This window comes from Trachurus japonicus, chromosome 1 (assembly GCF_045865225.1).
Source record: "Trachurus japonicus isolate A0001 chromosome 1, Traja_1.0".
Taxonomy (NCBI): domain Eukaryota; kingdom Metazoa; phylum Chordata; class Actinopteri; order Carangiformes; family Carangidae; genus Trachurus; species Trachurus japonicus.
The window spans coordinates 21,062,015-21,088,948 of NC_140907.1; the positions used below are offsets into that span (position 1 = coordinate 21,062,015).

Here is a 26,934-nt window from a genome sequence, read left to right on the forward strand (position 1 = left end):
TTGTGTTTGAGTTATACATGTTTATAAGCCAATTATAACACATTATAATGCATTACCAATGTCGGTGAGTTACTAAAACTATAACGTATTATAATACCGGACCTTATAAGTCATGATAAAATGCTTTATAGTGTGTTATGATTATTGTTATAAAGCATTATGATAATTTATGAGTGTTTATAACTATAGTTGCTATAACTGCAGTATAACTCATTATAAGTATGGTTATAATGCGTTATAGAGATAGGTGTCAAATAAAGTGTTACCGATAATACTTTTAATGCCAATTAAGTTTTAAAATAATAAATAAGATTTTAAAAAATAATAATTTTTATAATATTATTTACTTCTCAAAATTACATGTACCTTTACCCTAGATTAGAAGTTATCAGAGAAAACAGTATCCTGCCCTGTGTCCGCAAAAACAAGCCTTGGTGAGTCACTGATTTTGTAATGAATCTGCTTAATTAAGCTTAACCCTCTGGTCCGTTTGTTACAAATATTACATTATTATATAATTAAACTGCCAGTAATGACCTGATGTGCCCTGGCCTGACTTAACTGTTCACCCAAACTAAGTGGGACCTATGGTGTTTTCAGCTAAGAGCAAGAAGTTGGTCCAAGTCTATTTTAGTGACAGAAAACAGCCAGAAGGATGAGACCAGTTACATGTTCAGTGCAGCAGAGGGTTAGGAGCTGATTTTTTATTTTTTTTTTGTAGATTAAACCCCCCCCAGATATCCTGCTCCAGAGAATGAGATATCTCATGAACAGATAAAGATAAAAACATCACCATCTGTGTATTTGGTAGTATATGTTTTTTGTGATAGTATAAACCGTTTTGAGAAACAAGTTTTGTTAATTATCCTTAAAACTTGCAGTACAGACAACAATCATCAGCCCAGTTAAAGTTCAGAGGAAGAAATCTGTAAGAAGAGACTATTAGTCAAAGCGTTTTATTGACTGTATACAGTTAATACAAGCTGAAATCACCCACTGTACAGCTCCACTCATTGTTCTCTTCACTGTACAAGACAGATGGAACGTGAGACTAGACTATATCAACATGACATCCTGGACCTTCGGTGAGAAATAAAGACAAAATACAAAAGCAAAGGAATGACAAAATTCATTCATGGGCACATTCAGCTGGAGTCAGCTTTGGTGATCTCATTCACAGTCCCCATGTTCTGCAGGTATTTCTAGAAGGGAAAGAAAGTGTAGAGTGAATGATAGTAAATTATCTATCTATCTATCTATCTATCTATCTATCTATCTATCTATCTATCTATCTATCTATCTGCTCTCTCACTATCATGGTGAATAGCAGTCGATGTGAGTCTCCCACCTGCAGGTTCTCGTAGTGTTTGATTGTCTTGCAGTGGTTGATCTCGGCCTCTTTGGCTCCACTGAAGAATCGATTACACACCTTACAGAAGAAGCCTGTCTTTGGGACTAAGAACTCCATACCTGAGGGAGACAGGAGAGTGAACTTCACCAGCTGTTCGCTGCTATCAAACAGCCAGACAGACACTGTGAAAGTGGCAGACATTGTGAATAACTAAATAAATTGTGTCATACCGACTGGGTTTCTGGGGTCAAAAGGAGGGAGGGAGGTGTCTGTGCTCACGGGAGGTTTCTTCTGTAATTCCTCCTTCACACTCTCGTCTTCCTTTCCTGAGAGAGACAGGGATCTCTTTAAAACCTGGAACATACAGTCAAAATAATGTGACAGCGAATTGAAACTGTACCTTTATCCGCAGCGGAGTCTCTCGTCTCTTTGGCCTCTTGATCCTGCTTCTCCAGCACAGCCATCATCTCCTCCTTGGCCTGGCTGTGATTGAGAGCGCTGTCCACCGTCTTATCCTCCCCACCCTCTGAAGTTACTTCCTCTGTTGCTGGGTTGTTTGACGAGGTGTCTGATGGGGCAGCTTCAGGGGGGTTATCGGCAGCTGAAGGGGCAGGTGGGGAATGTCTTTCAACCTCTGCGGTGGAGTCCACAGTTGCCGTCGGAGTGGTTTCTAGAAATATCGACAGGTTTCACCATAACATTGATTTTAAACATGTGTAATGTGTTTGCTTCAGTTCATGCTGAAGGTTAAATCAGTGTGGGGGTTTACCAGGCTCAGGGGCCTCTGGGTGACTTTCTGGCTCATGTGTTTCGCAGGGTGAGGAGTCGCCCTGTGGGGCCTCTAGCTGGGCCTCTGGCTGGGCCTCTAGCTGGGCCACCAGCTCTGCCGCAGGCAGGGCCGCTGGCGAGGCAGCCGGTGAGGCCTCTGGCTGGACCTCTGACAGGGCCTCTGGCTGGGCTGCTACCGAGGTCGCTGGCTGGGCCGCTAGCGAGGTCGCTGGCTGGGCCACTAGCGAGGCTGCTGGAGCAGGGAGGACCGGAGACTGAGCTGCCGGGGTCACTACTGTTTCATCTGACATTGGTGTTTCAGTGGCAACTTCCATGGGTTCGTCCTACAAGGTGAAAACAAGAAGGTCAGCTACAACATCTACGGTAGGAGTGAATAACACATTCTGTTTTTCTGTCCAGCTGTGCTCTTAGATCAATATGAATGTACAAATGTAAGGTGGTTGATGAGATACTCTGTTTGAAAAAGAAGACCAACTGCGGTGGGGGGGCGGGATAATGTTTTGTATGTTTTCTACTTGTTAGTTTGTTTGTATGTTTGTTTATTTGGGAAAAATCACGCACCTATTTGTAAAGGTCATGTAACATGATGTGAAGTGTTTCAATAAACAGATTTATAAAAAAAAGAAAAAAAAAAAAGAAAACAAGAAGGTCAATGTCGCCATCACTGAAAAATGTGAGTCTCATGAACTTGTAGAGGGAAAAGTTCATACTTACCCCTGGTGGGTCCTGTTGGACAGATGTAGGAGCATCCTCCCCTCCCTCTGTGGTTTCTGTGGGAACATCTGGCAAAGGAGAGGGAAGGTCGGCGACGTCTCCGACTTCGTCCACTGTCACAAAGTCACTCAGGTTGAATGGGAATTCCTCCTCTTCCTCCTCTTCCACCTGAGGACAGAGTAGATTTGAGGAATAAAGACCAAGAGCAGAGATAAAAGTTTCCACACGTTCAGACTCAACAGCTCCTTCTCACCAGTTTGGTCTCAGCCTCCGCGCTGTTCCTACAGGAGCTCTGCCTGTATCCCTCCAACCTGCTGGAGGACCTCGATCCGGACACGCCTTCGCCGTACCCTCTCTTTCTCTCTCTCCTCTCCCTTTCCCTCCTTTCCCACTCCCGTCTTTCCTCCTCCCTCCTCTCCCTCTCTTTCCTGGCCCTTTCTTCCCACTCCCTCTCCCTCTTAGCCCTCTCCATCTTCTCCCAGGCCCTCCTCTCCTTTTCCTTTCTCTCTCGCTCCCTCATCTCCTTCTCCTTCCTGGCTTTTCTCTCCCTCTCCTGTTTCCTCATCTCCTCCTCGGCCTGGTTCTTCGCTGGCTCTTTTGTCTCCTCTGCTTCCTTTTCGCCCTGCTCTGTCTCCGTTTGTGTTTCGCCCTTTTCTCCACAGGGGGAAGTTGCGGTGTTGTTGTTGGGAGGGTTGGCGGTTCTTGTTCGGCACTCCACAAGCAGAGCATTAACCATCTCTTGAGTGACCTGGTGAAAACAAGGATGGAGAAGAAATGTCATAACTCTCAGGAGAACAAACAGGCTCCAAAAGCTGAATGATACATTTTGGCATTTTACCTTGGGCAGCTCTGGCATCTCCTTAGAAGCTTCTTTGGCATTGGAGCTTGACAGATTTGTCTCTTCACCAGCTGGAGTCTCGTCATTTCCTGCTTCAGGTGCATTCCCTCCTTCGTTCTCATCCACCGTCTCCACGACAGTTTCAACCGCTGGTGTTTCTTTCACGTCTGTTTCCGACGCTGCCTCTGGTTTGGTTTCTACTGCAGCTTCTGTGAGCTCATCTTTGCTCCCGTCTTCTCCACTAGGTTTGTCTTCACCTACCATCTTCTCTGTGCTCTCCATCATCTCTTCTGTCCCCTCAGCGCTGTTTCCCTCCACACCCGATTCAGACTTTTCTTTTTGTGCCGGCTCTTTTTCCACTGCAGCTGCTGCTGCTGTTTGGCTGCTCTTACCATTTGCAGGTGTTTCCTATGACCAGACACAGGGAGGTACTGAGCAGTGCAAATAAGAAATGGATAATGAACAGCAGCTACTATACTCAATTGTCAGTGTTACAAACCTCAGTTGAATCGAGGAATACGTTGACGACTTTTGCCTGTGTGTTGGCCTTGGGGTCGGCTTTGCGTGAGAAGAACAGAGGGTTGTTGTGGATGATGCACGGAAACGTATAGAAGCGTTTGTACACAGACAAAGCCATGGCTGCAGTCGCCATCTCACAGACAACCTGAGCAGACAGAGGAGAAGAAATATCATTGTCAACAACATATCCGATTTATTTCTGTTAAAAGTGACACAGATTTGAGGAAACGGGTATTCAGGACAAGGGTGGCTCATCATACAACATGAGGCTGACAGCAGTTGCAGAGCTACACGAGCTTTACCATGTTGTTGAGCACGAGGGTCTTGATGACGGTGCCGAAACGTCGCACCAGTTTCTGGACCTCGGAGGAGCCGGATGGCGTGTTGGGAACATTACTGATCACAAGGAGGCTGCTCCAAATGACTGGGTTCTCCTGAAGAAACCAAAAGAAGATTCAATCTCTTTGTTAGTCAGGTGATACACAAACTATTGAAGGTGGTCAGCCATCAGTAAATGATGGTATTTACAGCCCTTTGACTGTCAGCAACATTACAATGTCCATTTACAATACCAATTTGTTGATTGAACATGCTTTTCTAAAGCCCAGTCAAGTATAAGAGCTGAAATACTCACCAATGGTTCTGTTGATCCCATTAGCAGGTTGTAGAGAGCCACCTGTATGAAGAGCCTCAGTATTAATCATCATGTTTTCCTCAAGATTCATTATTCAACACAAAAAAAGGAAACAAAATAAATGTTTTTTCTACAGAACTAGAGACTGAAATGTCAAACCTTCAGTACAAAATCAAAGAACCAACCGGTCAAAACTAGGATAATTCATGGGAAAGGTGATCATCAGTATACTGTAAAGTGTTTGAGTTGTCGAGAGCCCTACCGGTGTGTTGAGGCCGACACGTTGTTTGACCTGTGTTATCTTCAGCTCAGAGTCGTTGAGTTTTGCCGGAATGAACATGTGAACTTTCACAATCTCTTCAGCCATCTCCACGTCTGGCACTGAAACAAGTGCCTAAAAGACAAGGAGGACCAAATTTGAAAAAATATTCAAGGGCATTTCCACTTCGTCAATAACCAAAAAATAAATATTTACTAAAAAGAGGCAAATAATGAATAAGCATTATTATTATTATAAGCATTTAGAGTTCTGTTGATTCTTCCCCAGGAGTGAGTAGCGCCTTAGAAACTGTGTTTTTACACCAACCTTTCCAATTTGTGATGCCAGGATGATGTCAGAGGGCATGCCAAAGGGCTGGATCAGCTTGATGATGTCACTCTCCGACCAGTTACCCTCAGGCAGTCCTGTGATCAACACCATGCCTTTCTGTGGGAGACATGGTTTTGGGATGTGAGGAGAAGGTTTGAATACCAACAAAGAGATTTAAGATTAAAGCCGAATTTAACAGACATTTCCCCCGACATGTTGCATGAATAATACACTGTCACCAAATGTGTGTGGATCACGTACCTCATCACAGGTCTTTTGTTCAGCCTCACCTCCTGGGGTGGGGGTGGAGAGCAGAGCTACAGTCAGCAGGTTTTCATAAACAACCCAGTAAAAACACAACGTCATTTTTACAGTCTGAGCTAGAGAAATTGTGGCTTTTAATATACGTATGTGATCAAAACAAGTCATTTCTTCATTGATAGACATTGATGTCAGGGATGCCCCTATCACCTTCTTTTTACCACAGATACTGATAACAATTGTTTTTAAGTGAGAATCGTCAAGTGCCCACATGGTGGACATGTTTTTTGTTTTGGTGGTCTGTCGCACACTGACACAATAAACAAGACAGGACTACACTCAACGGTGCACAGAGCTTCTCTCAGTCACTGACAGTGATTGGTTTTAGGCTGATCGATGAATACAATCCTATCTGCCCATTAATGAAAATTGGGGCATCCCTGGTTGATACGCTTCCAGCAACTGATTGCAGCTTCCCTGTCATACTTTTTCATTGTCTTACCTGAGTCTTCTCCAGCAGCAGCCTTCTCCTTTCCTGGAGCAGGTTTGCTGTGAATTCAGATGTGTTAATATTTGACACTGGCAGGGTGAATGTGCAGAATGTGGGGGTTGAAAAACAAAGGGGCAATGGCAAACCTGCTGTTGGCATCAGTAGACTGTCCTTCCTCAGGTTTCTAAAATAAACAAAACATTTGCTGTCAGTATAAATGAGGCTGTATCCAGAAAGTGAAACACATTTTGTGTTTCTGAATGAACAACAGACACTTCCCAGTTTCTTTGTGGTGGTTTCATGAAAGAAAACACTGCCACACATGAAAGTTTTTAACACGGTACCTTGGCTATTAAAGTGGTGATTTGCTGTTCTCTGATGAACAGATTTGTAGAGTTTGCCAGTGCCTGGGCATCCTCAGCCTTCACCATGCATACGGAGGCCTGCAGAAGGGGTGGGGGGGTGGGGAGGCGGGGTGTCAACACAGTGATGAGGTGGGGCAGACAGAAACCATGATGACAGCTGCTGATGATCACATTACACACAGCTACTTATGAGTCCACAGCGGGAGATAAATCAATCAACTGGTCGCCTCATTATCTGCATGTCTTTCTTATGAGACACATCTATATTGAAAATGAAGATTTAGCACATTTTAAAAGAACAACTGGAAAAATAAGCATCTTCCATTTAAAAGAAGGGGGTGGACTGAATATTATTTGTTTTGCCTGTCACATTCACAAAATGAATTACAAGATCGACATATTAATGTAACTATGACCATCATGTTATACTTATGTAGCACCTTTTGTCCTTCTCCCTTCTTGCTCTCTTCCTCGGAACATGGCATGAGGATGACGTTGTTGATCTTGCCGAAGAACCCAACCAAATCTGTAACTTCCTGCTCGGAGGCGTCGTTTGGGATGCCTGTCAGATAAACCAGACGTTCTGCAATAGACAAGTCCTGAGAGGCTGAAGTTACTATTTTCTTCTTCTTCTTGGCTGGTGGAGGCTTCATAGTCTGAAACACAACAACACAAGTGTTTTGGTTAGTTTCAGTTGACCAGAAACAAACCATTTCAAGTCCTGACCTGTGAGGGGGTGGTGAGCTACTTAGTAGATATGAAATGATTGTTTGCTGAATCTAAAATCAGCTGCAAGTTTCAGTAAAAATTGTTTCAGATAGATCATTTGTATACATAGATAAATAAATAGATGTTTCATGCACCAGCACACAGACAGGACTATGCTTCTACTCAGTATGATGACACCAAAGTATCAAAAACAAGGGTCAGTTTTAGAATGACGGTGACGAGAGGCATTAATTCCAATCCATCAATTGGATCATCCATCTAGCTGTACACAGCTTTATCAAAAAACACAAACTATGTCAATAGCCTCGGCACTTGCCATCTTAGATGTCTTAGCTCCAGTCTTTGGCCCAGACTTCAAACTCTTGAGGCTGGACTGTGACAGTCCTTGTTTGTTGTGACCAAACTTAGAGGGTGGATGTCCTCTGGCGTCAGTGGAGCACTTCAGCAAATCATCGTGAGGACGCTTCATGCTGCCGCGAAAGGGACCTCCTGTGTACCGGAGTGAGGACAGGAAAACGAGACATGGTGAAGAAATACTAATAATTAAACTAATTAATTTATCAGATGATAAAAAAATTATGTTTGTTAATTTAATGCCAACCATATGGACATTTCTAGCACTGCTCATATACACATCATTGCTGTTTATATGTGCAAACATGTAAATGGAATTCTGCATTGATGACACCCCCCTAACAATATAATAGAAACTTTGCACCAATCTTTTTTTTTTTTTTTAAGAGATAAAAGACAATCTGCTGACTGACAAATGGTGCAACCTCATCAGTGACAGACCCTCATGTTCACAGATGTAGCAGAGAACAGACACACTGACTAACCAGATGTTTCCCTCCTCTCTGGACGATGCTCTCTAGAGGACATGGGGGCTCGGCGCGAGTGAGAGGGACTGCGAGAGCCAGAGTGCCGATGCTCCAACCGATGGCCGTGCTCTTAACAGCAAACAAGGATATGCGAGTTAGGAAGAGAATTTGTTGGTGAACATTTTATAACACCAGAATCTAGGTAAATAGATCTGTAGTATGGATCCAGAGAGTCAATTAAATCCTATTTTCTACAGTGCTGAATATTTGAGGAGAGGATTATTGTTCTCTAGGAGCCTCCTCTCTTCATCCCCAGCATGAAGAACATACTACAGTATATTAAAGTATTTCATAAACTACTACTTCATAAACTACAAAAGTACTGAACACAATGATGAATGGATACTTTTTCAATATAATAGTTCAATACTATTTTCAGGTCAGGACATAATTTGATTGTCTCCAAGTTAATATTTTACAAAGCTCTGGATTCCCTGACCTTGTATGTGTTGCATCTACTTTCTAACACGCAGTCTACCTGGGTAGCGGTGGTGGTAGCGAGGGTGGGGAGAGTACAGTTTGCCACGTGGCCCATGGGGATGTGGGCCCAGCCCATGTTTGGTGTGAGGAGGACCTGGCGAGGGAGAACCAGAGAGGGATCGAGACATGGAATGGGATGGGGAGTGATCCTTGGGATCCCACACAGCCTGGCTGCCATATCGTACATCCCGACTGGAAAAAGAGAAAAAGCAAAACAAACACTTAGAGGCCTACATCTGGGACTGAGGGGCATTATTCCCATTGGCTAATATTCACAGATAGAAACAGATAATTGGAAACAAGACTCCAACTGACCTTGGTGGATTTGGTTTCCAGTGTGGGTACCTTCAGAGACACACACACCTCTGTTAGCATGTCATCAAATGTCTCAAGAGAGGTTTACAAAATACAGTTATGTATGTTGTGCTGTATTCAAGTACTTATCAATACAAAACTGTGTTTTCAAAACTCCCTAATAAATAAGTTACAGAATGCAATGTGAAATGATTTGTAGATCCCATTCACACCAATTCCCAAATATGACTCATGAAGAGGAACAAATTTAAGAACCATATCCAATTTTTGTAATAAATAAGAGTTAATATTCAAATGTAATGCAACTTCAGTGAAACACTCAAGTTTGTCCTCCGGGTGTGGTAACATCTCATTGTCAACACATTTGCCTTACAAAAAAGCATCTCTAGGAAGCGTGTTTAAATGTTTGTTCAGTCAAAAACTGTAAAAAAAATAAAAAATAAAAAAAAAGTTCAAGATTTATTTTCCTTGTATCTATTATAGCTTCAGGAGCACATTAAAACGTCCTCACTTGTTGCGCAGGTCTCTGCAGGCAGCAGTGTGGTTGACGGTGTTAATATGGTCAACCCAGTCCTGAAGAAAAATGACAAATGAGAGAGGGCACTGTTACAATGAGACGGAAACAGTGGTCACTTCAGTCACAGACTTCAGCTCTGAGACAAAATGTGAAGTGGATCTTGGTTCTCTGCTGCTTTTAACATGGCCTGAAAAACAGTGAAAGGTGGGACTCGGTTCTTTGATCCCGTACTTATTTTCAAATTATGTCACGGCTGTTTGTAGAAATACATGACAACTCAGTCTTGTTTTAAGTGTGCAGAGTGCTAATGAGCAGGATGGTGGACAATGCAACTTCCCCAAGAGGATGAATGTCTATTGATCTATGATCCAAATGCATTTTCCTTTCCACCATCTTCAGTGTGATTCAATGTCTAAATAGCAGAAAACAAACACAATCAATTTTAGTTTTGACATATGCAAGACTAAATTGTCATGTAAAACCAAAAGTTTTAGAGTTGGCTACCTACAAACCTTGTACAACTTTGAATTTATAAATGGTTCAGGGGCTGGTAATTCATCATGCTACAATGCTGATTTTCCTTGTAATATTGGGAAACCTTTATACAGGCAAAAATGAAAATTAGAAAATGTACAATGACCGAAAAGACTGTTTCAGCTTTTGTCTAAATTTAACAGATCTTCTCTTTGAATAGTACAATCACAACCAAGTGATTACTGCTATGATACTGAAGTTGAGCACAAACCACTTTAAGACTTTAAGCCAATTGTGTGTTATCAATCACAACAGAATTTTAGAAAATGATAAATTCACTGTGTTTTCTCAGAAAAACAAAACAGGTTTATTTTGAGCTACAGAAAAAAAAAAACTCTGTTATTCCGCTGGTCAGTTTTTGGCACCTAGATAAACTCATAATTTATTTAGACATCATGATAAAACCTTTAATTTCCTAAATGCTGTAGGAATAACTTCTTTCTCCCAATTTGTTGTATTTCATGATTAAACTGTAAACAGAGACTTGTCTTAACCATAGAAAATAGAGGATCAATTAGAAAGAAACACTGACTGTACACCTGCTGGTCCTGCACGTGGTCATTAAATATGCACCTTATTCCCAATGTAAAACTGAATTTACGGTGGTCATCTTACATTTCATTGAACTTTAAAAGATACATTTGTATGACTGCTGGATACTGGATAAATTTACATTTCATTTGATGAAAAACAAGCCAAAACTATTTTTTCTTCTCTGTTCAGCCTTTACTCAAATGTTGAGGCACTGTTACTTTTTTATGGCATGGAACTGTCCGCTTATTGTTTTTTTCTTTTTTTTAAACAATTGTTGCCCTTGCAAAACTTTTCAAACTCTGCTATGTACTTCCCCTTGACAGCTATGTAGCATGTGGATTGACTGCTGTGCAGACTCTCATCTTTTTAAAGTTGCGTATTTAATTCCAGAGTATTTCTGGTTAAACAGCACTTTCCTGTGAACGTCAGAGGTCCGTTTACAGCGTTTGTGCTCTGAAAGACTAAAAGATGGGGAAATTTACATCATATTTTAAGTACCGATATCTAATTGTCAATAGTGATTTGAGGTGGAGCCTTTAAATACCTATGTCTGCAGAGTTAATTGACCCTGTGGTGAATGCCAATTAAACCCTTTTCCATTGCCCACAAAAGCCGAATGGTATTAGGTTCATAAAGTTAATAAAATAAAGAGTAAAAGCACAATAACATTTACAAATATTCACTTATTGCCATCAAAATCAACAAAATGCCATTTGTAAAACCATATAAAAAAGGAACTCAGTAACACCGTAATCACTTGTCTCATCAACTGACTGGCGAAAAGACTGGAGACTAATTCTCATGTGAACACATTTCTTTCAAACTGCTGGACATTGGGGTAAGAGGGCATGTTGACACTCACCTTTTCCTGATCACACTGTGTGTGGCACAAGGAGCAGGTATGCGGATACACCTTTGGAGATGCCGCTGAGAAATCGCTTATCATGGTAGGTGTAGGAAACTTCCTGCTGCTCTTGAGTGTTTTAGAGCCTGATGAAGAAGAGATCGATCGTCTCGAGGAATCGTCACTCCTGGTTTCAGATGCGGGTCTTGGTTTGGGTCTCTGTTGTCTGTAGTCTTGGTCTACATTACGAGATTTGGATGATGGTGGCAATTCTCTCACAGGTGACCGACTTCTCTTGTGTTGGTCGCTCCTGGCTAGGCGATAGTCCCGGTCTCGTTGCTTGCTTTGTTCAGTGTGTTCCAAGTGAACCTGACGTCTTTCTGGTTTTTCTGCTTTTAATGCTGACGAGGCCGATGATGAGGATGGGTACATTTTAACTGTCCTTTCATTGGAGAGTTGTTCTCTTTTGAAAGTTTCTCTGGTACTGTCGTTGTCCTTTGCCCGACTGGCATGCCCATAGTCTATGACTTTACCTGCAGTCTGTGTAACAGTAAGAAGACTTGGCACTTCTGGGGTGCGCGAACGTGGCATTGGTGAGGAACAGGAATTTGGCAGTGACACATCATGGACACTGCGTGAAAACGAGGATGAGGAGGTGGAAGCCACAGGTTTCTGAGTGGTGGATTTGTTGATCTGGATATCACGCAGAATGAAAGGTAAAGTATCTGGGGTTAGCTGGTCGTCAGGGTAGTGACTCAGCACTTCCAAGTCCTCATTTGAAAGTCCAAAACTGGCCAAGATACTTCCTGCACTCTCTGGCGTGTACAAACCCTGACCATCCCCACCGCCAGCATTCCCTCCGCGGGGACGCCCAGCTTGGGGCGATGGTGAGTCACTTACAGGGGCAGTCCAATTTGGGATGCTTGTTGCCTTGTGGCTGCTCTCAGGCTGCTGTGGAGGCCCCTGGTGTCTTTGTGCCTGATGGCCAGTGCCAGGTGGAGGACTGGCAAACAGTTTTGATGGAGGTTGGTAGCTTGACCAGTCTATTCCTTGCTGGTGGCCTGGCTGACTATCCGATGAAAGTGTTACTGGGTTAGATCCAAAAGTTCCATGCTGACCGATGCCAGCACCTGAGCCTTGGCTCTGGTGTTGGCTCGGTGGGTTCATGTGGTCAATGAGACGATGGTCCATGTCCCTGCCACCCCTGATAGCCAGGGCAGACTCCAGCTCATCGGGGAGCTGTGTGGGACGAGGAAACTGGAAGTTCATCAACATATCAGAGGAAGTGCGATTCTGATGTTGATTAGGATGTGGCGGATGATGAGGCCTGGGCCCATTTGAGAAGGGCTGTGGCCCCTGCTGCTGGGAGTGGTGGTGGTACATTGCAGCAGGAAGACACTGTTGTGTGGTTCTGTAGGTTTTGCGGCTTATCCCGACAGCTGACACCTCTTGTCTATTGAGAAGACTGAGGAGGGCCAGGTGAGAAGGCAACACTGCTGCAAACCTGTTGTTGTTGTTGTTGGGATACTGGTTGCCAGTTACAGTTATAGTCGCTAGAAAGGCAAGCTGCTGGAGAGCAATCCGGGCCTGAGTCTCAATCTGAGCCAAATGAAGAGCTGTCACTGCAGCAGCACCAGCCACGGGTCCAAATCTGAAATGGGTCCCTCTGTTGCCGTTGGAAACGGAGTGTGTTGCGCTGGGATCCAAACGAAGGATAGGAGCAAGGTGCGAATTACTGTCTGTGTGCACAGCGAGGCTGTGAGGTGGAAAGCAGAAATATACTATTACAGGTGAACAAGCTTTAATTTTTCATTTCAAAAGTAGCTTTCAGGTGAAGTCGTTTTCCCCAAGCTCTTTTTTCTATAATATGTTGGATTATTCCTCATTTTGTTTGTGGTTTCTTCACTTAAAAAGCAAAAAGAAATGGGATCAGCTTTGAGACCTCTCTCCAAGTGTCACCATGCTTTTTCAGGGTAAGAAATCTAAACATTATGCAACAACAATCAGTCAAAATCTTGATAAACCCAATCCAGTGTTTCCCATACACTGATGTATTTGTGGTGGCAGTCGCACCACAAATTTACTATGCCAGGATCTTATTTCATTGTAAAGGTGTGTGCAGCGTATTGACTCACTCAGCTGTTCCTTGCTCTGCATTCATTTTCTGTCACCACCACCGCAATTATTCTCATTTAGAGGACACATGCATAGTGTCCATGCAGACTTTTCTGCACCAGCCCATATCGACAAAATGTACTGGAACATACATGGCTGTCTTCAAAGAACGTTGCGTACTCATGGATTTAATAAATATAACAATAGTTTTAGCTAAACTGGCCTTGAGAAGCACTAGAAGATATCCTGTCACCGCAGTGAGCCAGTGAACTGGGAAAATATCAATGAAGTTTTTTACTCTTTCACTCTGTCTCTTCTGTGGTCCTCTCTATGTGCCTGTAATTCAGGGTACCCAGTGTGTTCTCTGTGTGCGAGCCAGGACTGGATTTACAGGTCGATTACAACCCGTCAGCTACCACCACAAATAGATCTAATCCTGTGGGAAACACTGCAAACAGTAAGTGTGTATTTAACCAATTGGTACTCTATACAGAAGCCAAAAACTCAGTGACTGATAGAAAAAATATATAGTTATGCATCAAAAAAATAAAAAAAAATCCTAATGCATGCTCAACAATGCAGCACATTCGACTGAACTGGACTGTTCTGCAAGCCTCAGTGTGGCTTCACCTTGCATGTAATATTAGATCACCCAAGTGTCTACAACGTATACATCACACATGTCCATGAACAGGATTAAAATAAACACACAAATAGTAAATGCTTACACTGACTTTCTGGTTAGTTGTCATCAAACATGACGAAGGTCCATATAATCTAAACATTTAGCTTTCTGGTGTCAATACTTTGGTCAGTGATAAATTAGGGTTTGCAAGATGAGCAATTCAGAAATGCCTTAAAAATGTGTTTTGAAAGCATGCATCAGATTTGTTAAAATGTAGGCTACATTTTGTATTCATGTTAGTTTTATGTCATTTGAAATTATATTTGAACCACCGCCGTAGTTCCGACCATAAACAGCGATTCGGCGGCGTTATTCCCATGACCCGCCGGGCAGTGTCCGCGAAACCGAAAGTAGGAAACGCTGGTTGGCTCGACCAGCATTTCCACCACCACTAATAATAACAAAATAACGATTGAGACAAAATGATATAGGCTATTTATCGAAAAAGGACCATTTAACAAGTGTAGGTAACGTAGATTCATCCACATTAACGTGAGACTTTTTTATAACCAAATACAAACTCCTCGTTGTCCCTTTAAGTTTACTTACTACTAGTGTTTGAAGGCATATTCTCTTTTAACAAACCAAGCAGAGCAACGTTTAACTTTATATTGTTAGGAAAGAGTTAAGCTTGGTGCAAATCTATTTACAAAAGATGCTGTTGATAATCAACTCAACAAATGTTATTATATGCTTAAAATTAAAGCCAAATAGTTTCAACATCTCCCAAAAGACAATGTTACATGCAATCTGATGCTATATTCCCAATACAAATAAATTAAAAAGGAGTCTTGAGGTTCACAACATGAGACATCAGGACTCTCGGCCAAGCTAAGAAACAGTGAAACAAGCAGCTCTGTCAGCTCTGTCAGTCCTCTACAAAAATGGAGTTACTACTGAAAGAACAACCATTGTGTCAGCTCTTCACTAATCAGACCCAAATTGATGAGACAAAAATTGAACTCAAGCACTGTGTGAGGAAATCCAAGGCAATGCTCATCAACTGGCTAATCAAATCCCAACAGTGAAGTAGAACATCTACATCATCATTAAGAGCTAGACAAACATATATTGCAATTTGTCATATTTAAGTGTTTGTTTCAGCCATATATATAAGTGTTTTGCAAGTTGGGGGCAGGAAGTTGAAGGAGGGCGCTGCACATGCTTGCTGCTCCACTGTTAAAAATCAGTGCCACTTGGGCTCTCTGGACCAACAGACTGTGCAAAGCTATAGCCAAGTCGATGACATGGGCAATTCACCAACTGTCCTTCAGTGGCCCAGCCAAAGCCTGAACCTAAATCCCAATGAACATCTTTAGAGAGCTGAGGATGACCCTCCACAGATGCTTCCTATCCAATTTGATATGGGTCGAGAGACTGTGTCTGGAAGGAGATATGATCCTACATCAATATTAATATTTCCAGAACAGAAGCTCTCTCTGCATGCGTTCTCCTATTTGGTATATTAGTAATTTCGGGATTTTGGAGTTAGGTCTCCCATATGTGTATTCACTACTAGGCCTATTTGTACTTTCTCCTTAGGAGCCACCATACATGGCTCAAAATCTCCATTAGGCTATATTATAGACACAACAATACAGTTTACAATAGTGACCATCAACCAGTGTTTCTGAGGACCATGGAGCAGTAATGTGAATTAAATACTAGAAATGAAGAGGCTAGATTTGGAGACTAATCTTTCTGGAAATGTCTTACTGTCACTGCATTACTGCCTGTTTAACTATACATTCCTCTTCCCTAAATTTCTGTAAGAGATTCAGGTGCAACCTAGGTCGTTTTTTTACCATTATCCTACATCTCCATGTGGCAACCCGCTATATTTTCTGTCTGCATCACAGCTCCTCCATTAACAGCCGGTTTGTTCAAGTCTGCACTGCTGCAGACTGGCGTTTTTATCACCAGGACGGATCTCAGTTACAACAGCACGAACCGCAAGTACAAGTGCACACTATATTGGAATAGATAGCTTTGTATTTACACGAACACGTCATAAATTGTAGCAGAAAACAGAGAGGCACCCAACATAGACCTACACACACACACACACCAGCCATTTTGGGTGTTTTCAGTAGCTAGCCTAGGCCCTACACAGCTAGCGAGCTAACTAGCTTCACTTAGCCACCAGGAGAGGAGGGGGTAAGCGGCCCCGTTACATTCAGAGGAGACACTCGTGGGATTTCCGAGTGCACCACATTCAATAAATACCTTTCACGGCGAGTCGAAGTAGACCTTTTGTTGTTACCGGGAAAGTCTCGGTTCCGATTCGGCTTGTAGTCATTCAGGATGAGCCTGTGTCCGTCCGACCGCCATCAGCTACGAGGTAAACTTCCGCCTCGGGTTTTTCAAAATAAAACAACGGTCCCCACAAACGCACCAAACATCGAAACAGGACAAGTTAAAATCCCCCTAAACGCAGTGAGTCTTGTTCATGCATTGACTTAATGACCACCATGGGTCTTTTTAGTGCCTGGAAGTGTCTCTTTTGGTCCATATCTGCGTCTCTTATGCACTTTGTGTTTTAATGTAGGCTATGTCACAGGATATGCTCACTCAGACCTACTGCATTTGCATGTTAAGGTGGTAGGCTACGTTTATTTCTGGGTTTGGTCCCAGAGGAAATGTAAATATGTAAATAGACAGTCACATAAGGCTGAAACTGTAAAGTAGAAAGTGTAGTAGGAAACAACCCCCCCAACACACACAAACACAAACACAAACTCACACACATAGGCTACATAGGCCTACACGCACAGCTGTTAAAGCACTCTGATGCAGTATTCATCTCCTCTTTCAGCTAAGCGTTGATGGAGGAGGTGAGAGACACATTTGTCAGTCATAAATTGACCTCCAACAGCTCTTCTTAACAACCATGTTAATAACCTCTGCATCCGTATCTGGGGGAACTTATGTTATTATGAAGGTTGTTTGTTGAGCCAAGAGAGGGGGCATCTGTCACCCCGGTGGACTGACCTGAGATAAACCTGCTGAGTGACTGGAATGGAGAATGGGCCGAGAGAATATAAAGGACAGGAGAGAGCATGTGATGACCAAGCAACGGTAAGTGATATATACATGTACTGTGGTTAGTTATCTCAGGTATGGTTCTCAGTTGATTTAGATCACATTGAAAAGGCAGCTGCAAGGTTATGTCATGCCAAATCCAACAGCGTTTAAATCGTTTGATTCACTTTTCTACACTAATCATGGTATGATGACACTTGTTCAGATGGCACTCAGATTTATTTATTAATACTTAATCTGATGACATTTTCTTTATTTAAATCAAACCCAGGGAAAAGGCCACAATCAAACACATTTTTATTATTTAGATATTTATCAAATCGAGAGGAACATTGTTTGTCAGGTGGTTGTTGTAACGTACAGTACAGAACTTGTTGAATAGAAGAAATTAATAGACTGTAGAGGAGCTGACCTGAAATATTTAAATGAGAAAACTTAACAGCAAGTCACCCTAGCGGTATTTCCTAAGCACCCTCATCTCTGAAAGTGACAGATGCCAAAAAGTCCTATGTGAATGCTGCCAAGAGCTTGTTTAGGGGTGGCAGCATTTTAAACTCCTCCTTATAGACTGTTGAAAATATTATCACACATACGCATGCTCAAATAGCCTGTGGAGGGAAATACATAACACCTCTCCCCCAGCATGCTATGATCTGTTCCCAAGTCTGAGGTTTTTATGGATTCATTTCTTAATCCAGCTTCATTTATTGATCAGTCACCTCTATATGTCTAACAGGTTCAAGAACGGCAAATCACAATTTTCTTGGCAAAAATAATTAAATAATAAAAGTGCCAGCAAATTAGTATTATTAACTAGCATAAAATATAACAATGACTTCCATGGTATCCCAGTCGTGTCTTACCTCCATGCTGTTGCTATGTAGACTATCATAAATATTTAGGGTGGAGTTGATAGTATTAATACACTGTGTTACTGATAGTCCTGATAGTCCTCTTCGAGCTGAAGCTAGCTACCAAACTGATCATACTGTATGAAAAATTATGCTTCAATTAGTCTAAAGCAAAACACACCAAAATAATCTAAAGGATTTAATGTTATATAAGAAGGAAAGAGGAGAAGGAAAGGACAGAATGTAATCAAATGATGTGGTCATCTGTTTCTGCAATGAGTCTGATGCCTGCTGGCCCCTCTTAACCTGAATGTCAGAGGTTGAACTTTATTACCGTTAGCCATTGCACCATGTGTGTGCGTGCGTGTTTGAATTACTCATGTTAGGGGCACATGACTCATGACCACATTGTGGAGACACAATTCCATTTAGGGGCAACAAATCGAATGGAAGATTAGGTTAGGGTAGTTCAGGGTTAAACAATAAGTAGTTAGGTAGTTAGGGTTAGGGACATAGCCATGCCCACAAAAACACAACACAAACCCATCCATCCATCAATTAGTTATACTTCATATTTGTGCAGGGTTGTGAGGGGGCTCGAGCCACTCCCAGCTGACAGAGGGCGGATGGGGTAGGCCTACACCCTAGAAACTTGTCCATCACATATCGGGATGAAAAATGCGTGCACACACCTACAGGTATTAGAGAGTCTCAAATCCACCTCTTTAGACTATAGGAGGAAGTCAGAGTACTCAGCGAGAACCCATGCAGGCACAGGGACAACATGCTAACTCCAGATAGACCCCAGTTGCCTCTGGTCAAGAGGCAACTGGGGTCAAGCCGTCAAGCTAGCTCGCTGTGACTATGGCTTCCTGCCACCACATGAGGGCAGTAAATTACACGTTGAATGCAAACAGGCATCCAATCCTCAGAGATATCACTTCCATTTCGGTATCATTTTAATAAATATTTGTTTTAATAAATATTTAATAACCCTGACATTAATACAGAGGACTTAGACCTGCACCCATTTCCTGTAAAAACTTCTCTCTAACCTTAGCCCAACCCCGACCTTGCCCTAGTAATCTATCACACACACACACACACACCGGCCTGGCCATTAAAACTGGGTACCATGAGCTATATATAGTGCTGAAACTTTATGCACTTATTTTTAAATCTAGTCAAGCTTCTCAACCTTTTCCATTTTTTGTTCAAAATAATGTCTCGCAGGAGTAACCCTGAGGTGTACCTCTGAACTGTCCAGACTAAAACCATTTGGACATACTGTATTTAAACATATTCAGGATGGACCACATGGTGTGGATTAGCCCTCATGTTCCCACTCAACTTGATACTGACTTCTACACCCAGACAACATTCCCGAGTTGAGTCATATGAATGACTTAATTAGATCTAGATCGAGTGTTGGCTTGGATAGTGGTTCAGCACACAGCCAGGAAAGACCTGCTGGTACAGGCCAACAGTTAGGTATCTCCCTAGACACAGGAGCAGAACCAGGAGAAAGGAGACATGGATGAACACCACTCGTAACTTGGCCAAGGAGGTCATGTTTTGACCCATTTCTGGAGATTATGCAAAAGGCACTGACCTTGTTTATACCAAATTAGTAGGATGGATCGGACATAGGTCATGGAAGAACACATTATTCTGGTGCTGAGCTTGTGAAAGAGGTAGATTTTCACTGTATTTTGCTGACATTGACTATTTGTTAGGAGATAAAGTTGGGATCTAAATGTAAAAAACAAGACACATTTATGTTGTTGATGTATGAGTTTATCAAATTTACTACTGATCCATATAACAATCTGGAAAATAATCATGAGCTGGTGGAACACAATGTTTGTCTCCGGTCGAGTTGTGTCCCCTACTGTGCCATTCTGGTTTATGAAGCAAATGTGTTTTACTATATATACAGTATACTTACAGGCAGCTGAGTCCAATTAAATTATTATATGGACAAGAGTTACACTCCTTAGCTTGCTTGATACCATTTGGAACATTTTGTACCATGCATGACACCACCTGAGGCCTTGCATAGCAGACAGCTGGAGCTGAAGGCATCTAAAGAACTTTCCATGTCAGAGGACAACGTCCAGCTCTTGGCATAGAGGAGTACAGACAGAAAACTAGCTGTTGTACATCCCCAGTGTTGGTTTATTTATCCTGCCATACTACTTCTGAGCTGCTGGAGTGGTGACACCACAGTTTCATCCTCCCACATCCTGATTGCTCTTGTATAAAGACATGATGCAGCTTTCAAGCTTTTTCTGTCTTTCTACTTTTTGTTTCCCTTTTCCCTGAGGGCAGTCCAGACAGGAAGTACACTTCAGATATACCAGCCACCTCCCGAGGATCTACAGGTGCGCACAAGATATTTTAAGGTTAGATATGAAGTCTAAATGAGGTTGATAGTAAAAGTGTTTAACCAGCTGAACCATATCCAGATGTTGAGTAAAGACCATGCGCCTCTTGTTTTTCACACATGGCATCATGGACTGGGACACAATCTATTCCCATCCACTACCTCTCCCACCCCTCCTACAACCCCTAGGTCCTCATTACCTTTCTAAATTTATCTAATTTATAGACCATTTAACTGCTGGCACTTCTGTGAGGGGGCCAAGGCCGTGGGGTTGTCTAAACAGCTACTTCAGAGAGAGGAGCGGTCAGGAAGTTGTTGTAGTGTGTGTGTGTGTGTGTGTGTGTGTGTGTGCGTGTGGCCTTGCTTTCTGGACTTAACACAGGATAAACACTAATTTTTAGCTTTTAAAGTAAGTTTTATATCGTCTAAAACTATATAGAATTACGTTTGGGTACGTAGTGTGGTCAGTGGAAGAGGAGTAGTCTGTGTATAATGAAGAAGTGTGATATGTCTGAAATCTGAAGTCTATACAGTAGAAAGTGTTTGTCAGAGGTGGTCTTTGAGTAAAGGCTGCACATGTGGAGCACTCCCTACACACTTAATTCAGGGCTAGGAGGCAAGCTGAAAAAATTGTCACTATCTGAAATAAGCAAAATCCTTTGTTTTCCCTTGTCAGCATTTTAATATTATCATATTACACCGCAGACTTAACAGAAAATTGTCTATTTACTCTTCTCTTTAGTAACAATGTCCCATCACTGCAGTACACACCGATCCCACACTATTACTTCACTGATCCTTGTTGTATTTATCGGTTTATGTTATTGATATATTATTAAATAACGTATCCACATTTGTGCATGTGCTCAAAATGGTACAATTTCCACATGATGGTCTGTTCTTCGGGGTCATCTGCGGTGAGAATCTTCATGCAGTTCATAATCTTTGTGTCTGACCCCTCTCTCTCTCTCTGTCATGTGGTTCGTCTGCTATATTCTCCGTCTCATGATCGACATCCAAGAATGTCTGAAGCCTGAGTGGCTGCTCGTCGTAAATCTCTCTGATTTACAGCAAAAGGTATGAGGCTATCTCTTCTTGTGGACTAGAAATATTATATATATATAAATCAATCGTGGACATAATTTACCCGGCTGCCCTCTTCGCTCATGAAATAGTAATGTAACCAATCTTCTTCGGTTCATCTGACACGGCATATTTAGTAACAAAATTTGGGGAAGAGCAGCATCACGTCTTTGCCTGGTAGATGCTGCCTGACTTACTTTACTGTATTTGTTTATTTGGATGGGACAGTATATAAAAACATGTAAATATGCCGGATTATAGCAGCAATGCTAATTTCCATCCGGAGTCCCATAACATAAAAACAGTACAGTGACAATAAACATAGTAATATAGACGACATAATAATGCAGACAACAAGAAGGTAACAAGACGACTATAACGAAATAAAACATTGACATTTTGACAACACTTACATGGGTAGGGGGATCTTAAGAGTTTCTAAAGTGCAAAAGTGCTGGGCCAAAGTGACAAGTGCTAAAGTGCAAGAGTGCATGGGTACCAAGTTGTATTGCACAGTGCCCTAAAGTGCACTTACACGTGTGTGGTGGTTATGTCTTGACTTTCAAACGTAGATGTGAGACATATCACAAGTTTCATTGTCTCACATGACAATTCCTCACAAAAATAGAGTAAGAAAACATCTGTTCATACCAGCAACATCTCCTGTCATTCACTATAGTTTCAATGTCTAGGCTCAATCTGAAAATGACGCAGACATGAAAAAACAAGCAAACACTTGCACCCACCCACCCATGCACCCCAACCCAAACCCTAGCACAGTTGATAGTTGATTGAACATACCCAAATTACCCTAATTAATTTACTGGCTAAATAACAAGTCAAGGAAACTGTGTCAGCACCCGCACATAAGTTATATAAAAATCTGTCGCCATACATTTGTGAGAATATAACCCTGTTTATTTCTGTTTCACCTACACTCTGACGGTCATCAGAGGAACCACATTTTTTGATACTTCCATATCTACATCTATCTCATTTTTCAGCCTGGGGGTTCAGCCTGCATGTGACTAATACAAACATGGCAAGTGATGAGATCATGTTGACGATCACATCACAAGGTTTGTTTATATGGAGCCTAATATGCAATAATAGGTTTAAAACGTAAAGGATAAAGACACTTCAATCAGAATAAATAAGCCCAAATTAATTTGAATTTCATTTGGTTGCAGAAAGTAATTTAAACCTTTTCATGAACTCATCAGACGGAAATTTGTCCCATGATTTTATCTGTGTTTTTTCTCTGCAGACATAGTAGGGGTGTGTGTGTGTATTGACTGTTAACCATTACAGCTCCACATGTCCCAGCAGAAACAGTGAAAAGATGACACACACAAACGCATATGGCACATCCAAGAATAGAAATGATGGCAGTAGTGAAGTAGGAAGTATGAAAGACTAGACAGTGCCATGACAGAGAGCCAGAGATCGGTGTTAGAGTGCTTCCCACATGTCTGAAATACACTTGATACTGGGCAGGGTGGGGTGGGGGTAGGGTGGCAGGAGCCACTAAATATTTTTTTTTATCTTTGATCTCTTAGATAGTCAAGATGTTGTTTTCTCTTTAAGATACAAAAGGCATGACTAATGAAGAGGAAAATAACACTTGGCAGCCATTAATATATTTTGGCCAGGGTAAAAACAGACTCAAGTACCTTCACAAAATCAACAGAGCAACATACAGTTGTGAAATATCCATATAGTTGGAAACAATAAAACTGAGAATGCAGCAAGCGCAACAGCAAAATTTGTTGTTTGCATGTGACAACATCAGTTTACACAGATCACAGGTGACCAACATAAGCTTACTGAAATAGCATTAGAGAAGAATTCAATTTATGGTACGTGTGTCTCTACTTGTCTCTATTGTGACATGTGATTTTTTATTTTAAAATATTTTAAACTGCAATCTGTTCAGAGCTACCTACAGAGGTTCAAAACTAACATGTTATTGTTGGTGTGTTAGGAGGCTGGCTTGATTTACAGGATTAAGGCTGTGGGTGTAAATCTGCCATTGGGTTCTTACTCCAGGTGCCACGTCTCACTTTCTGCTTCTGCTGTCTGTTTTCAAAATTCCCTTCACTACAGGAAACACACACAACCCTTGAGCAAGTGATGCAACCGCAACAGCAGGTTTGGTTTGCATTTGCAGTAACTTAACACAGCCGAAGTAGACTGATTTTCAAATGACCGATTCCACATTTACCCCAAGCATTTACATCTTACTGATATGTGAAAGTGTTTTGGCTTCACAGGAATGTAATGAACTGGAAGGGGGTGCAAGGGTAGAGCAAGTAGCACGATCTTGCAATACCCATAAGCCCCCCAAAAACTGCATAGTAGTAGCATAACTTCTTCAAACGTGATCCAGAGAATCTGAGTCTGTTCTCTGACCTGCATAAACCATATCTATTGTCAAGTTGGCCAGTAATACCTAATGAATTTTCATATTGAGATCCAGTCACAGTATGGTTCTAGGTGACTCTAACCTTCTCCAATGCATTTTGAAGCATGTCTTCACCAGAGGTTATTGCTCTAAGACTGCAAGGGAAGCTCTGCTTCCTCTACTGTAGATTGTCAAAAAATAAATGGTCAAATATGTACTTCTGTGTTTACATTCATTGACCAAAAATGTGTTAGAACGCATTCAATTCTAAAAACCAATTCGTTCAGAATTAGCAACTTATCGCAGGTTGACTGACACGATTTTCTTCTCATGTAGTGTCACAGTGCATTAAACCTGGCGGAGATCAGTGTCTGTGGCCTTCATGGAGGGTGTGGGGGCTGGCGTAAAAATAAAGTCACTTTTACGAGGTAGGCCGAAAATGAGCTTCACCCGTAATAAATCTTGTCTGCTTCTGAGTTGACAAGTGACTCACATTATGGGGACATGTCCTCCTTATAGGGACCAACAAATAAAATCCCTATCATGTAAATCAATTAATTTTATGGTTATGGGATTAGGGTTAGGCACGTTATAATTATAGAAAAGGTTAGAATAAGTATGCAGGAAATTAATGCTAGTTAATGGCTTCGGGAGTCATTAAGGCACAACTGTGTGTATGTGAGTGTGTTAGTGTGATTGTGTGGCAGAGTGAGAGGTTAAAGCATGCTGACAAGCAGAAGCTCATGGGGTAAGCCTTAAAGATTACAGCTGTCCACACCAAATGAAAAATGATTCCTCCCTTAAAAAACATGGAAATGATCCGGTGGAAAAAAAAATAAAGAAACAATAATAGAATAACTGTGTCAAACAGCCAGAGTCATTCTATACACATCCTTTAACACTTTACAGCCTCCCAAACATAAACTGGCATAACCACAGAAATACTGGTCATAGCAGTTGAAAAATCATCATATCAATATCTTTTGTCTTTCAGTGTCTGATCCAAACCTATGCTCAATAGTACATGATGACAAAAACTGAAACCTCCCAGCTAAAAATCTTTTCAGAGCCATAATTTAAGTTTTCCTGCTTCTTCCCTCCAGCTTCCAGCAATCCCAAGTGAATCTTTGCACACATGCATTTGTGTTGTGGGCTGTTTACCTCAATCTTCAATCAAAGAAATGTCTGTGAGCTGAAGCTTTATGTTCTGCGGACAGGAATGCTCAAGGACAGTTAAACCTTCTATCTTTACGTAAGATGCCCCAGTGTTGTCCTGGCATTAAATCATTGATCTGCTGAAAGGTGAAGTGCCCTCCCATCCCCAGGTCATGGGCACCACACTGTGAAGGTCTACAGAGTTCACTGCACCTTGTAATTTAGTCCTGACGTGCATGACCTTATGTAGACAGGTGTGTCTATCTTTTAACATTACAGCAAATCAATTCAAACCATAGTCTGGAGCCACAGCAAATATTCTGAAGGGAGTAAAATAATAGATTTAATTTTTTTTTTGCTTTTTAATCAATTTAAGAAAATCTAAACACACATTTTCTCTCTTTGTCCTCATGGTTAAATGTACACATAAAGGCAAAAAAAATTTAAATCAATAACACAATAAAATGTGCAAGAAGAAGGCCTCTTAAACCACTGCAACTCTATTTCTTATCTGGCTAAATTCACATTACAATACAAAGATGCATAATTGAAACAATGCTACTATTTGATCCTCTCAACAAACATAACCTATTATAATAGACTCACACTCTAAAATGAGCATGTATCATAATCACACTGGATTTGAGTCACCATGAGGTACAGACCTTGTTTAAGTTCGCTCTAATGCATATGCAAGCAGTAATTGAGAACAGCACATGCAAAGTGGAGAGGCATTTCAATTACCAAGACCATTACCACGCCTCAAAGTTCATGATCCTGCTTATACCCAAGACCATTAGCTTCAAAGCCAGTGCTGATGTGCAACCAGTGTACATACTCCTGGACTTTTCCTTATCAAAGGAAAACATACTGTGCACAGACTGAAAAGTATTTAAGCTCATTTTGGCTCCAGTATATTTTTAACTGTCTGATTAGTGCAGATAATTAAGAGTTTGAATTTCACATGTGTTGATGGATCAGGTTTTATCATGTCCACCAATCAATCTCTAGGCTTTTTAAATCACAACCTCCAAACATCAATCAGCCATCATTAAAAACAGTATCATTTGAGTTAAGGTTATCCGTTAGGAGAAACAGCATGCATGTAGAGGTGACTGCAAAGGTGGTTTGAAGGTGAATAAGCAGTGCTATGAACATCACCTCTGCAACTTAGCACTTTATTAACTTCCTAAAAGTCACTGAGATGGAGGTGATTTAGCCAAATGTATGAAAGTTACGACCTGTTTATCAAGAATATTACATCAATCTTACAATTACATTGCTGATTAGCATTTTACGTCCATACAGAATAATAAGAATCATGAACATACATGTGGATGAACAGAGAAAAAGCGTCTCAAACTATTCCTCAAACTGAAATGTCTGTTCCTGACTTCACTCTTTTGTTTGAGTCTCTTACTCACTGAAGAGCTGCCTTTCTGTGGTTGGTGCTGGTCCTCCGAACGCGCTTCTTCTTGTTCATCTGCAGCATCTCCAGACCACAGTTGGAACCTGGATCTTCAGCCCTTGAAGATCCAGCGATTGTGTAGTTTAAAATGAAGGCAAAAAGGCAAAAAGACTGAAGGTGTGTAGTCCAGTGTGTGAGACAGCTTCCACCATCTACAGAGTCACGGCATGGGAAATAAACTGTGAATTTTTTTGTGCACTGAAAACTGTCCCATGTGCAGCTGACACAGTTTGAAACGCTCTGACCTTGCTCCCTCTCTTTTCCCTCCTCCCTCTCTGACATTTCACATACACACACATACAGCATAACCCCCTTCTCCTTGTATCACACAGACACACTGGACCAGAGTGAAGAATTTTTA

The 26,934-nt window shown here is 41.6% G+C and overlaps 1 protein-coding gene across 3 annotated transcripts; it reads right to left on the reverse strand.

The window, feature by feature from the left end:
* Positions 1 to 942: 942 nt before the first annotated feature.
* Positions 943 to 26,824, reverse strand: LOC146991879 (uncharacterized). 3 transcript variants are annotated; one of them, XM_085780156.1, is made up of 25 exons: positions 26,530 to 26,824; positions 11,403 to 13,140; positions 9,467 to 9,528; positions 8,956 to 8,985; positions 8,639 to 8,832; positions 8,119 to 8,229; positions 7,596 to 7,768; positions 6,991 to 7,206; positions 6,530 to 6,628; positions 6,332 to 6,369; positions 6,198 to 6,244; positions 5,696 to 5,727; positions 5,432 to 5,551; positions 5,108 to 5,239; positions 4,846 to 4,887; positions 4,514 to 4,645; positions 4,192 to 4,356; positions 3,693 to 4,100; positions 3,108 to 3,602; positions 2,855 to 3,022; positions 2,121 to 2,463; positions 1,752 to 2,021; positions 1,582 to 1,677; positions 1,349 to 1,470; positions 943 to 1,202 (listed from the first exon to the last, which is right to left on the reverse strand). In XM_085780156.1, the coding sequence occupies exons 1-25, from the start codon at positions 26,595 to 26,597 to the stop codon at positions 1,146 to 1,148; spliced, it is 5,358 nt and encodes a 1,785-aa protein (XP_085636282.1). In that variant the 5' UTR covers positions 26,598 to 26,824; the 3' UTR covers positions 943 to 1,145. The 3 variants fall into 3 exon arrangements, with proteins under 3 accessions (XP_085636282.1, XP_085636293.1, XP_085636301.1); XM_085780167.1 differs by lacking the exon at positions 26,530 to 26,824 and adding an exon at positions 16,411 to 16,537; XM_085780175.1 differs by lacking the exons at positions 11,403 to 13,140; positions 26,530 to 26,824 and adding an exon at positions 16,411 to 16,522.
* Positions 26,825 to 26,934: the final 110 nt, after the last annotated feature.

Excerpts from the sequence above, each read along its gene's own strand:
- LOC146991879 (XM_085780156.1), bottom strand. The coding sequence starts at position 26,597 with ATGCTGCAGATGAACAAGAAGAAGCGCGTTCGGAGGACCAGCACCAAC. Across the intron at positions 6,370-6,529 it reads TCACCACTTTAATAGCCAAG|AAACCTGAGGAAGGACAGTC; the intron begins GTACCGTGTTAA and ends TGTTTATTTTAG. Across the intron at positions 3,603-3,692 it reads AGATGCCAGAGCTGCCCAAG|GTCACTCAAGAGATGGTTAA; the intron begins GTAAAATGCCAA and ends TGTTTTCACCAG.